The 14,019-nt window shown below is 40.8% G+C and overlaps 1 protein-coding gene across 1 annotated transcript in view; it reads right to left on the bottom strand.

Annotated features, from left to right (window-relative positions):
* The window catches only part of ITGA6 (integrin subunit alpha 6), a 72,897-nt gene that overhangs the window by 35,201 nt on the left and 23,677 nt on the right, over positions 1–14,019 (bottom strand). Inside the window, exons 2-5 of the mRNA XM_081315094.1 lie at positions 10,810–10,937; positions 9,955–10,034; positions 7,518–7,779; positions 3,129–3,260 (exon numbers count right to left, since the gene is read on the bottom strand). Of these exons, the coding sequence (XP_081171220.1) occupies positions 3,129–3,260; positions 7,518–7,779; positions 9,955–10,034; positions 10,810–10,937 (602 nt within the window). The remainder of the gene's footprint in view (positions 1–3,128; positions 3,261–7,517; positions 7,780–9,954; positions 10,035–10,809; positions 10,938–14,019) is intronic.

Here is a 14,019-nt window from a genome sequence, read left to right as displayed (position 1 = left end):
CTGGAAAAGTGGGTGGGCCAGCCAGCATATCATTGCGAAGAAGATATGTTCAGCTCTGTGAGTCTTCTACCAAGTAAGCCAATTTTTGAAGAATTGTTAATAAGATGCCAGTCTCTGGAGAGCTGAAACTTCCTGCCATGCCTGTAGGACATTAAATGAGTGGTTTGCTGAAGAAGCTTAAACTTTGGTTTTTAAGCAAATACAAGAGGCAGCACATAGACCAGAGGTGAGGAAATATGGCTCCTTTATTACCTGTGGACTTCAACTCCCAGAATTCCTGAGACAGCATGGCTGGCTCAAGAATTCTGGGAGTTGAAGTCCACAAGTCATAAAAGGACCATAGTTCTTCACCCGATTTAGGCAATGAAAAACTAAAAGGTAGTAGGACACAACAAAAGGCTACTGCAAACCATGGATTCCCCTACTGAATTAGCTTTCCTTTTTACTAAAATGTATTATTCTTATTTATTTCATTTAATGACATTTCTATATAACCATTCGTGCCATATAATTATCGACAATGTGGAAGAGGTGCTGGGGATATGCGCTATCATAAAATATGATTTAAAAGATAAGATACCATCACATTTTATGGGGAATAATGGGGCAGAGATGTTGGCCCAGAGTTGTGGGGTTTAATGACACATCCTCATTATGTGTAACATGTAGTTCTAGCCCATTTCATCTGCATCCAATTGAGTTCTAAAGAATAAATATACTTTAAAGTGAACATGTACCAGAAATTATGTATTTTTAATTCTTAGCTTTTTTTAAAAAAAGTTTTCTCATAGCAAGATAAAAATTGAGATATGTTAAAAAAGAAAACCTGGATTGCTTCACTGCTGCCTTTCCAATTCTCAATTTGAAAACACCGTTGTGAGATAAGAGATTTAGGTAAGATGACGATGATGATGACATATTTTATTGACTAAATATTCCAATACCATTTCTTTGGTGCTACTATATTCACCCAAGTATTTCCTTTATTTGTTTGGTAAAGGAGTCACCCGAAGGATGACCACGATCCATATGTCTAATAGGCTTTCTGATTCCATTATCATCCCTCTGACTAAGCAAGCATTTGATAGCTTCCAGATTTTGTTTACGCAAACCACCGTCTCCTGTAAGTCTCTCATCTCATCTGCACTTGTCCTCAAGACATGCTTTGACTTGAAATGGAAGTCAAACAATGATCTCTGAAGTGTCATGAATGAAAGCAGATGGGTTGGTGCTTTGGAAGTCACAAACCTAAGTAGCTATTCATCGTCAAATCAGCAGGTTTGTCTATTCTGACCCTGGGAGGCAGTGTTTTGTACACAAACTGATCAGGGTTGGCATAAGACACGCTTGTCATAAAGAGGAGACCTGCAGCGATGAGTAGAGAAAGAAAAGGCAGACAAGGAGGACAAGTTAAGCAGAGAGCAGAAAAATAGATAGTTCCATGCAGTCCAGCTGAAGCGCTTCACTGGTACAAACAAAGGACAGTAAAGAAATACACTGTGATAGCCTACAGCAGGGGTCGGCAAATTCTTTCTGCCTCTGTGGGAATGGCTAGCAGGTCTGCAGGTCAAGGAGCACGACAGCCAATAAATGGTAAGGCCTGCAAGCAAGAGGCTGCCAATAGGCTGCCACCAGCTAGGACAATGTACCCCAGGCACTCAGCTCCATCCCTTTCCCCAGAAGCTCAGCTGAGGCTCAAGCCTGGCAATCTGCCACCTGCTTGCCTTTCCATTCTTATATGTAAGCCATAAACAGGCAGCAGCAGGCTGGATTTGGCCCGTGGCCATAGTTTGCCAACCCCTGATATAGAACATTAATCAAGGAACAGGATAGTCAATAACAGCTTTCCCCAACCTGGCATTCTCTGCATGCTACGGGACTATAATTCCCATAATTCCATCGGCCATGGTAGCAGGGAGGTATGTGAATTGCAATCCCAATATATGTCCATGTAGGGAAGCCAGGTCTAGAGATAACACTTTGTGGAATGTAAATAAAACTGTGTGTTGTTGTTGTTTTTCATTAGCAAACATGTAACTGCCATATCTATTTTTTTATCTTATTTGTGGAAAACTATTTTATGCTGCTTTATCCCCAGCTTTCACCTTCGTGTTCCATTCTAGCTGTGAAAAACAGATTTGCTGTAGACTTCCCTTACACTAGCAGCAGAAGAACCAATGGCAGACACAAGGCTTACAACAGAAGATCCATCCAGTGTCTCCAGTGAAAAGAATGAAGCACCATCTCTCCTCACAGACAGTCATAACAAGTCCTAGGTTTTACTTACGATATTAGGACCCAGTGCAGTATAGCCACCAAAGCTACACAAAGCTGTGCTTATTTTTCACCGTTTACCTTAATGAAAACTGCCATACAAATGTTCATTTGGTTGAACCCATGTTCAATGCCCCACATTCCCCCTCCCCCCCCCAACATTTAAAAGCATATTTGTAATTCCCATGCAAGGCAGAACTCTTATCAAGACAGCCATTAAAACATTTCAAGGAAGCCCCAAGACTTAATCTGACGGTTCTGGAGTGTTCCTTCGAAGCTTTTGCTACAGATATGTTTGCATCCTGTTCAGCAGCCAGCAATTAATAGAATTCCTGAGGCTAGAGCTACTGATCCTCAACCCATAGTCTTGCATGAGACAGAGAGAGAGGGAGGGAGAGAGAGAGAAAGAGAGAGAGAGAGAGAGAGAGAGAGAGAGAGAGAGATGGAGAGAGAGAGAGAGAGAGAGGAGAGAGAGAGGGAGAGAGAGAGAGAGACAGAGAGAGAGAGACAGAGAGAGAGAGAGAGAGAGAGAGAGAGAGAGAGAGACAGAGACAGAGACAGAGAGAGAGAGGAGAGAGAGAGGGAGAGGGGGAGAGTTGTTAAGCAAGGCATAAGAATTTCCAAGTTGACAACTGTACCTCTTAGATCTTTCTTCGTGTTAGTGGCTCTTAAGGATTCTACAGCCAGGATGCTCTACCTGTACTTTGGAGGAAGCCTCAAAATGGCAGGATGAATGGCTAAAGCTTTGATCAAAATTTAAGGGTTCCATAACTCCGTTACCTTCTGGGGGCGTTTGAATTGGATCGCTCGGATGGCCATTCTTCCTTTCATTTCTCTCAAGAGCTTAATCCTACCTAAATAACTGTTAGCAGGAACAGGAACCAGGCTCTCCTTTCGCAGGCTTTCACCCCCAACTTCATAAGGCCCATCATCAAATATGCCCATTTCATCGAGGGTGTGATTCTTTTGCTCTGCACGCACCACGCCTAGAAGAGTGAAATGGCAAAACAGAACAAAAAACAAAAGATGGGATGAAGGTTAAAGAACGGGGAACATGAAATAAAATAGTTTTAAAATGGAAGGAGCAAAGAAACGAAGGGAGTGACCACAACTGAGCCCAATTCTAACCTTGATTTGATTACAATGACATAATGAATGGCACCCAAAAAAAAAGATTGTGGAAAATGCGATCAGGGCAATATATGCACAAACACACACCCCACCCCCCGCAAAACTTGCATATTGTATTGGTAGTAAACATGTAGCACGTACGCGCTTCAAAACAAACTCCACTTGAGAGAATGGCATGGGATGGATTATTTTGGCAGAATCAAGTTTGCTGAAGAGATAGAAAGGACTAGAAGCAGTAAGAGAGGAGGAAGAGAAATCAGAGCTTTCCAAGAGTACAGAAAAATAAGAACGGCAGAGATTTATTTATTTATTTAGTTAGTTAGTTAGATTTATATACCGCCCTTTCCCGAAGGACTCAGGGCGGTTTACAGGGCATTTAAAAGAGAGTCAATACAAACGTTAAAACAAATTTAAAAAGATTAAATAAAACCCTGAGAACAATAAAAAAAACCAATTAAAATTAAAATTAAAAAATTCTCAGCCTGGGCCAGAGAGCTCGAAGAGCCAGGTCTTCAGGTCCCAGCGGAATGAACGGAGGTTGGGGGCAGTCCTAAGCTCCGCAGGCAGCTGGTTCCACAAGGCAGGCGCACCCACTGAGAAGGCCCTACCCCTGGGTGTTACCCACCGGCAATCTTTAACCGGCGGCACCCTGAGAAGACCCTCCCTGTGGGAGCGCACTGGACGAAGGGAGCTTGATGCTGGCAGCAGGTGTTCCCTCAAATATGCCCAGAGAATTTGAAAATAAAGATGGAGATTGGAAATGAGTAAGAATTACATTAAGCTTTTTTGGGGGGGGGGGCCCTAGGGGCATATTTCCAAAATAAATCAGTTTCATGACTAGAATACTGAGTGACTAACTCTTGTGATAATCAGAAAGTTGTTTCTTTCCCCTTAAATTTAAAAGGAAAAAAGGGCCTAACATACATTAAGCAAACTGACAAAAGCAAAGCTTCCTATCCCCTTCTCTCCTTGTGGCCTGACTCATTCTTCCAAAATCCTGCTGAAAGGGAGGCCTCCTGAAAGATATTATAGAAGAAGCACGGAGCATCAGCTGAGTAATAGCTTTAGAACAAAAGGGATTGGCTTCTTCTATGCAGTCAAACTGTTCCTCCAGTATTGGGGACAATGTTTTCCATTGCTACGTGGAGATGCAGGAATTAGAATCTGTGGCTTAGTGATGCAAATCAGATGCTCTATCACAAAACAATACTCTGTCTTATTGGTTTTGAATGTTTCACACACACATACACACACACACACACCCATGACCACAATCATCTATTTCCTGTCCCATGTCATATTGGTTAAAAGGTAAAGGATCCCCCGCACATGCGTGCTAGTCGTTTCCAACTCTAGGGGCCGGTGCTCATCTCCGTTTCAAAGCCGAAGAGCCAGCGCTTGTCCGAGGACGTCTCTGTGGTCATGTGGCCGGCATGACTAGACGCCAAAGGCGCACGGAACACTGTTACCTTCCCACCATAGTGGTCCCTATTTTTCTACTTGCATTTTTACGTGCTTTCGAACTGCTAGGTTGGCAGAAGCTGGGACGAGTAACAGGCGCTCACTCTGTTACGTGGCACTCGGGATTTGACCCGCCAAACTGCCGCCATTCTGATCGACAGGCTCAGCGTCCTAACCCACTGAGCCACCGCGTCCCTCTCATATTGGTTAGGTGGCTGCAAATGGAATGGAAGGGATAAAAAAAATTCATTTTATGAATTTACTATAGACAAATGATCTTAGGAACCAAAATTGGGGGAGTTGAGTTTAAGAGCTATGATATAAACGTTTAAATCACTGGCACTTGAAGGACTCGGGGGAAAAGTCTCTAGAGCTGTTGTGAAACTTAACATAATACTCTAATGTTGACTGGTCAATAGTGGAATGATAATCAAGAACTGAAAAAGCGAAGTCAATTTTGGCCATTTCTAAGGACTTAAAATGTCATTTTAAAAAAATCATACGATCTTACTCTCTTTTTGCCCTAAGTAAGCGTTTTTGAACTTGAAAGTGCAACGCTCAAAGTGCAAAGACATTCATGCAGCACTTAAATCTTGTGTCTGGACATCTCAGGAATCATACTTCTTTCCTGCCATACCTAATACAGTATGTTTTTCTAATTCTCTGAGGGACACTGAAAAGTTTTGATTGGCACGGCACGGCAAAACTCTTTTAAGAGCTTTGCACTCGCAGTGACCCATGTGCTGATGCCAAAGCAAATCTCTCCGTGGGATTTATAGGAATGGTTCTTCAAGCCACAGAGAGGAGCTGTAGCTCCACGTCATAAAAACATGCTTTGCAAACAGGTGATGGAAAAAAAAATGCTTTGCAAAGAGAAGCTGGTAGCGTGTCAAGTGAAAAAGATCAGATCACAGGTGAAGCAAAGATGAAGATGAAGCAAATGAAGAAGCAGAACAGGAAAAAAAAACCTGCTGAAACTCTGTTAGGATTCGGGCAGTCAGAGCAGACAGCGGAAAGAGAGATGGACCCATACTTTCATTCAGCTTAAAGCAGCTTCCCATGTTTCCCTATGTTCTCCTCCTCATAATCAAAAAGGCAGGGAATGAAGTTTGGGCATGTGGTGAATCAGTCACCCGTTTGTGCTGAATTCTGCTTACAGGCAGTCCTCTACTTACAATCAATTGTTAATGACCATTCAAAGAGCCTCAGAAAGAGGTTTTTTGGCCCATGGAGCTCTTCAACGGAAGTACCTGTCAGACTTAGTGGACAGTTTTATTTGACAGAACATTTGAATGATGGATATTTACAAATTCTTGCATCATTCGTTGCTGGCTTCCCCCTTGCAATCACCTGTCTGCTTTCTGGATACTTAGCAATCAGCTTACATTTACAACTGGTTGCCAAGAACTCCCAGCAATCATGTGATTTTGCCATGGGGAAGCCAGCAAGGAATTGATGCAAGCATTTGTAAATATCCATCATTCAAATGTTCTGTCAAATAAATACTGTCCGCTAAGCGGGACAACTACGTTCACTTTTTGAGAAACCTAAACATTTCTACACCACTGAATACCCTGCACAATATTCTCGTACAAAATTACAGGATTTTCCCTGGACAGGTAAAAAGCCTTCAAATTAAGCAACTACTTGTAATTTAAGTTCACCAACAGCTAAACCTGATACCTTATCTCAGAAAAGTCCCAATTTTCTTGACAAAAACCCAGCATGCGGAGAAGTAAACCTTCACTTGAAAACACCTTGTGCCAAGGGACAAAGATTGTACAGGGCTTACATGTCAGACACAGGTGTACGCTGCAAGGATTTATCACAAGAAGAAAAGGGCAGGGCAGAGAAGAATTCCACAGCTGTTGGTATAACAGCACAAGAAAAACAGACTGCTTGGACAGAGGAAAAAAAATGGCGGGGAGGAAAGGGGTGAGTGGTGTTTTACAGCTTCTCTGCATAACTAAGATGGGACAAAGCCAAGATGGGCTTTCCGCCTTAATCACCAAATGAAATCCAGCAGATTTCTCTCTTCTGATTACTTTGGCTTTTAAACCAATTTTCTCCTCAGTGAGGTTAATGGAGTTTCAGTTGATAAGAAAAAAACAACAACCCAGCAATAATCTAGGTGATTTATGTAAATGCCTCCTGATCTGCACGTTGAACGTGTTCGCGTTATATGTGCATATACAGATATACATAGATATTCTCTTTGCGTAAGCCTCTCCGCAAGGTATGAACATCCATACTGTATATTTTTATTTATTTATTAAATCTGTTTGCCGGCCATCTTGCCACAAGGCGACTCCAAAACGAGTCAAGGGCACACTTGTTTCACCCATTGGTGCCTCACTTAGGACGGTGCACCTTTTCCTGGGCATCTATACGATGCCCAGAAAAGCTAAATATTACTCCTGTCTACTCTGAAGCACCTTGTCATTGGACATGATTCCTCAATTCAATCTCTTGTGTTTTAAGAGTAATATACCAGAAACCTGTTTGGTTGTTCTTCAGTTTTGGGGTGAGTAGCATAAACCAGTGTTCAAAGTACATAATGTTTTCTAGAAGTGATTATTATTCTGTAGGATGCAGGATGTATAAATCTGGAAATAGACAATAGGAATGATAGGAACATAAAGAGGTTATACCTTTCCAGTTATAGGTCCCTGGTGCACCAAATACAATATAATGATTATCCCTGGTAAATGTGGCCGCAACACCTTGTTGGCAGGAGCCAAATTTCTCATGGCCCCTCAATCGGCCATCGCAGAAACTCCACTCCCCACCATCCATGTACTCATTGGCGGAAATGGAAAGATCCTGACTCAGCACGTAGCACCTCCCAATGATGTCTCGGGTTTCCTGTTCGGTGTTGACATAATACCTTTTCTCATAGCGATGTGCACAGGTCTGTAAAGTATCAAAAGCAAATTCGATCAGTCAACAGATCTGTCTCCTCCACAAATGAACAGGGCTGATTTTCCAAACAATTAACTCCGCACAGAAGGTCTCTCGGTAAGTGTGTCTTTGCTTTAACCAGACTGAATTGTACCTTAAATGTGGCTTTACCTATAAAATGTAACAGTGCACTTCCAATCTTATGTATACTGCTTTGTTAACCGCATCTTTGGAATAGCTTATTTATTTTAAGTGTCTCTGTGTGTATATATATATATATATATGTATGTGTATATATATATGTCTCTGTGTATATATATATAGATATTAGATATAGATATATATATAGATATTAGATATTAGATATAGATATAGATATAGATATAGATATAGATATAGATATATACACAGACACAGACACACAGACACACACACAGACACAGACACAGACACAGACACAGACACAGACACACACACACACACACACACACACACACACACACACACACATATATATATATATATATATATATATATTTGTATTTGTGTGTGTGTATATGTGTGTGTGTGTGTGTGTGTGTGTGTGTGTGTATAAGAGAGAGAGAACTTGAGACTGGCTCCCATCTCAAATGATCAGAAATCTGCAAATCCTTTGAAAGAGACGCTGTAGAAAACATAAAGGTAAAGGTTCCCCCGCACGTGCGTGCTAGTCGTTTCCGACTCTAGGGGCCGGTGCTCATCTCCGTTTCAAAGCCGAAGAGCCAGCGCTTGTCCGAGGACGTCTCCGTGGTCATGTGGCCGGCATGACTAGACGCCAAAGGCGCACGGAACGCTGTTACCTTCCCACCGGAGTGGTCCCTATTTGTCTACTTGCATTTTTTACGTGCTTTCGAACTGCTAGGTTGGCAGCACAAATAACACCACTTTCCAAATCACTCAAGCAGGCACAATTTTTCCCACGTTTGTGTGACTGCTCAAGAACCTGTCCCTGGCTGTCTCCACACATGTGTGCACATACTGCCGCTTCACTTCATTCCACAGTTCGGAAACAAAAGCTACGTACAGCCCTAAAAATTAGAAAGAAAACCAAATGGCACAACAGCGCAACTTCAACCCTAGAGGTAACAATGACTAAATATTACACTGGCAGGCTAAATTATACTTTTTTTCTTTTCTTTTTGAATGCTGTGGGGGCTAGGATTTTATCATGGAAATAGGGATTCCAGACTCTAAGGAAGCTGGAGGGATTACAGATTTTTGATGGGCCGAACCTTCAAACGGCTATTTTTCTTCTCCCTTTAAAAACTGTGGAAATTCATCCCTAAGTTGCTTCATAGCTTAATGACTAAGATATATGAATTACTCCCAGAATTCTGGTTGGGTGATTCTGGAGCAGAGGTCCACGCACCATAGTTTCCCAGGATGAGAAATACCAATTTAGCAGATCCATTTTGGGGAGCTTTAAAAAAATGGTTTGGGGTATATGTCTCCTTGTGGTCTGTAGGTTGTCCACCTGTGGCACTAAAATAGTACAGGCACTCCTCATTTAGCAATGAAAAGCACCTTGGTGGTTAAGTGAAATGGTCACTAAGTGAAAGCATGACTGTACTTTCTTTTGGTTTACAGACCTGCAAAGATCATAAATTTGAGGATAGGGCTCAAAGATAAACCCTGTCATAATTGTGAATGGTTGCTGTACAAGGCAGACGCTAAATGAGGATACAGGTAGTCCTCAATTAATGACCATTTAGCAGCCATTTGAACTTACAACTGTGCCAAAAAAGATTACTTATGACAAGTCCTCACACTTATGGCAATTGCAACATCTTGCGTGATCACAGACTGAGACCTTTCAGCCAGGTTCTGACCAGCAAAGTCAGTGGAGATGATGGCAGGTCACAATCACGTGATGTCTCACTTAACAAGCACTGCTTGAACTGCTGTTGTAAGTCAGCGTGGTTATGTGACGTTTTGCTCAACAACTGCTTTGAACCTGAAATTGTCAACGTTGGAATTGTCAGCGCCATTTAGGATTTTTAAGTGAGGAGTACCAATATTTATAAAATCAAAACAATTCTGAAGACTTGTCAATATCAAAAAAGCCCCCAAGATAATCCTAAAGGTTTATCAGTATCAAAATAAACCCCCCAACAATGTTGAGGCTCAGAGAACATTCTGAAAACTTACCACAATTTTCCCACCTGGCCCCTGACTTCGCACAGTTACACCCATCCATTGATCTTCTTTGCTTTCTTTTTTTGGGTCAGCTAAAAAAAATCATTGCAAAAAAAGGTTTCATCTATTTCTACTATTTCTTTTAAAATAGTTTCTGTGTAATTATGTGCAAATTATTGTTTTCACAATGGATTCACTGAATAATATTATTTATATCTGTAACAGTCTTTAGATGGCGCTGTTTGTCTATAGTATCAGTACAAAGTTTTCACTGCTTACTGCATTTAGTACTGGAGATACTGTATCATTATAGTATAAAATGTGTAATGAGTCATATATTAAAATAGTAAAGAATAAAGGTGTTCTTTGCTCGTATTTATCTTCTTCATACTATTCCTCTTTCTGTTTGTTTGGATACCTCCTCCATCCCATCACAACAATGAATCAAGGCTCCATGTTCATTGAACATGCTCATTTTTCATTCTGTTCTGGGGAATCTGTATTTGCCTAGAAAACTCAGAATTTCCTTCACTCTGTTGGTACATCATATCCTGTTTTTAACACAGAACAACTGGTGATCGGGGAATTGACCTCACACTTGCAAGACACCTTTTTTTTTCTGGGACTCTTCAAACCTGACCCCTCTATTATACTTGAATACATACATCTGGTTTTTGAAAGAGCAAAACCTGCTCAAATTGCCCATATGAAAAACCAGTAACCATGAAAATGGAAGCTGAAAAACTAGCTAGGGGATTGTATCCACATCTAACAGTTATTATTAAACTGCCAAATTCGATTCTTCCAACAGGTTCCTAAATAAATATTTTTATTCTACCTAGAAAAAAAAAAGTTCAGCAAACTCACCTGTCTCATCAAATTGGATACGTGTGCAGGGTAGTTCTGGAGTTTCGATGTTACAGCTGAACAGTCCTCCAGTTCTGTTGGCTTGTTGCAATGGGAAAGCCTTTTGTCGAGGTGCACCAACCAGCAAACTGTAGAAAGAAGATTAGAAGAATGTAATGGGAAACCGAGAGCTGCAGATGCAAATAAACATCAGGTATCATCTCATACGCTTATAAAACATTTCATCCATATACGTGCCCCATCATTATCTCTCTGGTCCTGATATCAAAAGTTGCAGCCCCTCTTCCCAATTCCTGATACAGGAACACTTTTTCCGTTTCGAAAAAAATAATACAGGTAGTCCTCAAGGTATGACCACAATTGAGCCCAAACTTTCTATCGCTAAGTGAAACCTTTGTGACATGAATTTTGCCCCATCTTACGACCTTTCTTGCCACAGTTGTTAAGGGAGTAACACAGTGGTTAAGTGAATCTGGCTTCTCCAGAGACTTTGCTTGCCAGAGAGTTGCAGAAGTGGATCGCATGACCCCCCGAGGCACTGCAACCATCATAAATATGAGTCAGTCGCCAAGCATCTGAGTTTTGATCACATGGCCATGGGGATGCAGCAACAGTCATAAGTGTGGAAGACGGCCACACGTCACTTTTTTCAGTGCTGTTGTAACTTTGAATGGTCACTAAATGAACTGTTATCATTTGAGGACTACCTGTATTGGCATTCTTTAGCTTGCTTTAGCTTCTTATTTAGATATGGTTGTGCACCCGCGACTTGCGTAAATTTTATAGAGGAGACCAAGTCCACGCTTTGCCTCAAGGGTTTCATCTTTGCTTTTCTTTGCCTGATTTATAGACCCTCCCATCTCACATCAAGGGTAAGACCCTGGGTGGCTTACAAGACAAACTAATCAAATATAACACCCACATACCAGCACCCACACTTAAACAGCTGACTCCATTCATCATCTGTATGCTCATCTATCTACCTAGCCGAAATGCCTGCAGAAACAAGTCTTCAATGCCTTCTTAAAAGGCTAACAGAGTTAGAAATGGGGGGCAGGCGGGCGGGGGGGAAAATAATCAGAGTCATCTTCATAGGGCAGGTGTTGCCATCAAGAAGACATGACCCTTATATTCCAAGATCTGTAGATCCTTTCAGAAGAAATGCTCATCTCCTCTACAATTTCACTGTCCTCGGTTTGCCAAGTGTATGTTGCCCCACTAGTCTAGCTCCTTTTGGGCTTAGAAAATTCCTTCAGGAATTAACTAACTCTGGGACTTCAGGCCACATAACACCTGAAGTACAGGTTGTCCTTGACTTACAACCATTTGTTTAGCAAATGTTTGAAGTTACGACAGTGCTGAAAAACGTGATTTACAACCCATCCTAGAGTTATGACCATCATACCATTCCCATAGTCAGGGGTCACAATTCGAGTGCAGGCCATGGGCTTACATTTTCAATGGTTACAGCATTCTGTGGTCACTGCTAAGCTTGTAAGCCGCCCTGAGTCTTCAGAGAAGGGCGGGATATAAATGGAATTAAAATAAAAATAAAAAAATAAAAATCACAATTTATGACCTTACCAGCTGGCTCCTGATAAGCAAAATCAATGGGCGGATTTGTTTACCGATGGTGTGTTTCACTTAATGATCACCTGATTTGTTTAACAACCGCAGTAAATACTAGACACTTATGACCCATTTAATGAACCATAGTTAATATTTCTAAGGTGCAGTTGATAGATGACAGCCAGGCCTAAAGTACGTCTTAATGCGAGCATTAGTGCAAATAGACAACCACAGATATAAATGTATCTCATGATTAAAAGTGAAGTAAATCCACAGGACAAGAGATACTGTAGGTTGAGAGAAAAACAACAGAAACAGTAGCTACAACTATTAATGGTTGAATACATGATACATCTCATCAGGTGTCACGTTGATTCATTTTATTTCATTTCATTTCATCCTATTCAGATACTTCAAAAATCTTCCCAGATGAGTAACTCCACTCCAATGACTCCAAGTAAAGCCAGGTTCATTTCTTTGAAACCTGTGCTTTAAAATCCTTGGTTTGTCATCAGATGAGAAAACCAGACATTAAAGTGAAATGAATTGATAATCATTGTTTTCAGATGTAGTGAATGGCTTGTCTCATCTCCTCTTATCATTAAGAACAGAGGTCTTCAAACCTGGCCCTTTTATGACTTGTGGACTTCAACTCCCAGAATTCCTCAGCCAGGCACACTGGCTGAGGAATTCTGGGAGTTGAAGTCCACAAGTCATAAAAGGGCCAAGTTTGAAGACCCCTGATTAAGAAGTTCTGGGCTTTTATCATATTGTGAGAATCTGTTGCTCTGCAGATTGTTAAATTATTTCATGCTAGAAATGCTGGTGGTTTCGAATAAGGTATTATTATTTTTTTCTACTGTGTTATTTTCCCATCTTGTTTATCTTTTATATAATCACAGAAAATATTTAGTTTAAAGAGAGGAAAAAAATTCACAAAAACAATATTTATGTGATATGTATACGGTCAGGCTACTGAAGAAGCAGCAGTCTCATAATACATGGCACAATGAGCATAAACTGTATATACACATCACTTTAAAAATCCTTTTTCATGTTTTAAGAATTGGAAACAATTGGTCCTTTGATGCTTTCTCTGTCTTTAGCAAAGCTCCAGCACAGTGACAAGCAAGCAGGACAGAAGGGTGAACATTTCCCAGAATCTCTACAATGGATATGGTTTTTGTTGGCCTTGTCGGCACCAAGGGGAAGCAAAGAGGAATAAACATTAGTGGAACTGACAAGAAACTCTGAGCTTTGCCAGACAAAGAGAACAGAGCAAGAAATTCATATGTGTAAAGCTGATAAGTTCATCACACACACATGTTCTCACACACAGGACTAAAGGGCAAAAGGGTTAAAATCTGAATGAAATCCATCCCTCAGTGTTAGAATCTGCTGGAAAGAAGCATGGTGGCTTAGGGGCTAAAAAGCATTTAAAACAGAAAATAATGGACAGTATTGTATATGCACTATGTATATGTACTGCGTATGTGCGCGTGCACACGCACACACAAACACACACACACATATATATACACACACATACAAATATATATACACATATATATACTGTACATACATATATAAATTGAATAAAATAAATAAATAAATAAATAAATAAATAAATATACATATATA

Source organism: Vipera berus (assembly GCF_964194415.1).
Source record: "Vipera berus genome assembly, chromosome: 1".
Taxonomy (NCBI): Eukaryota; Metazoa; Chordata; class Lepidosauria; order Squamata; family Viperidae; genus Vipera; species Vipera berus.
The sequence above is the reverse complement of the archived record's forward strand: the minus strand, read 5'-3'. Positions and strand labels throughout refer to the sequence as shown.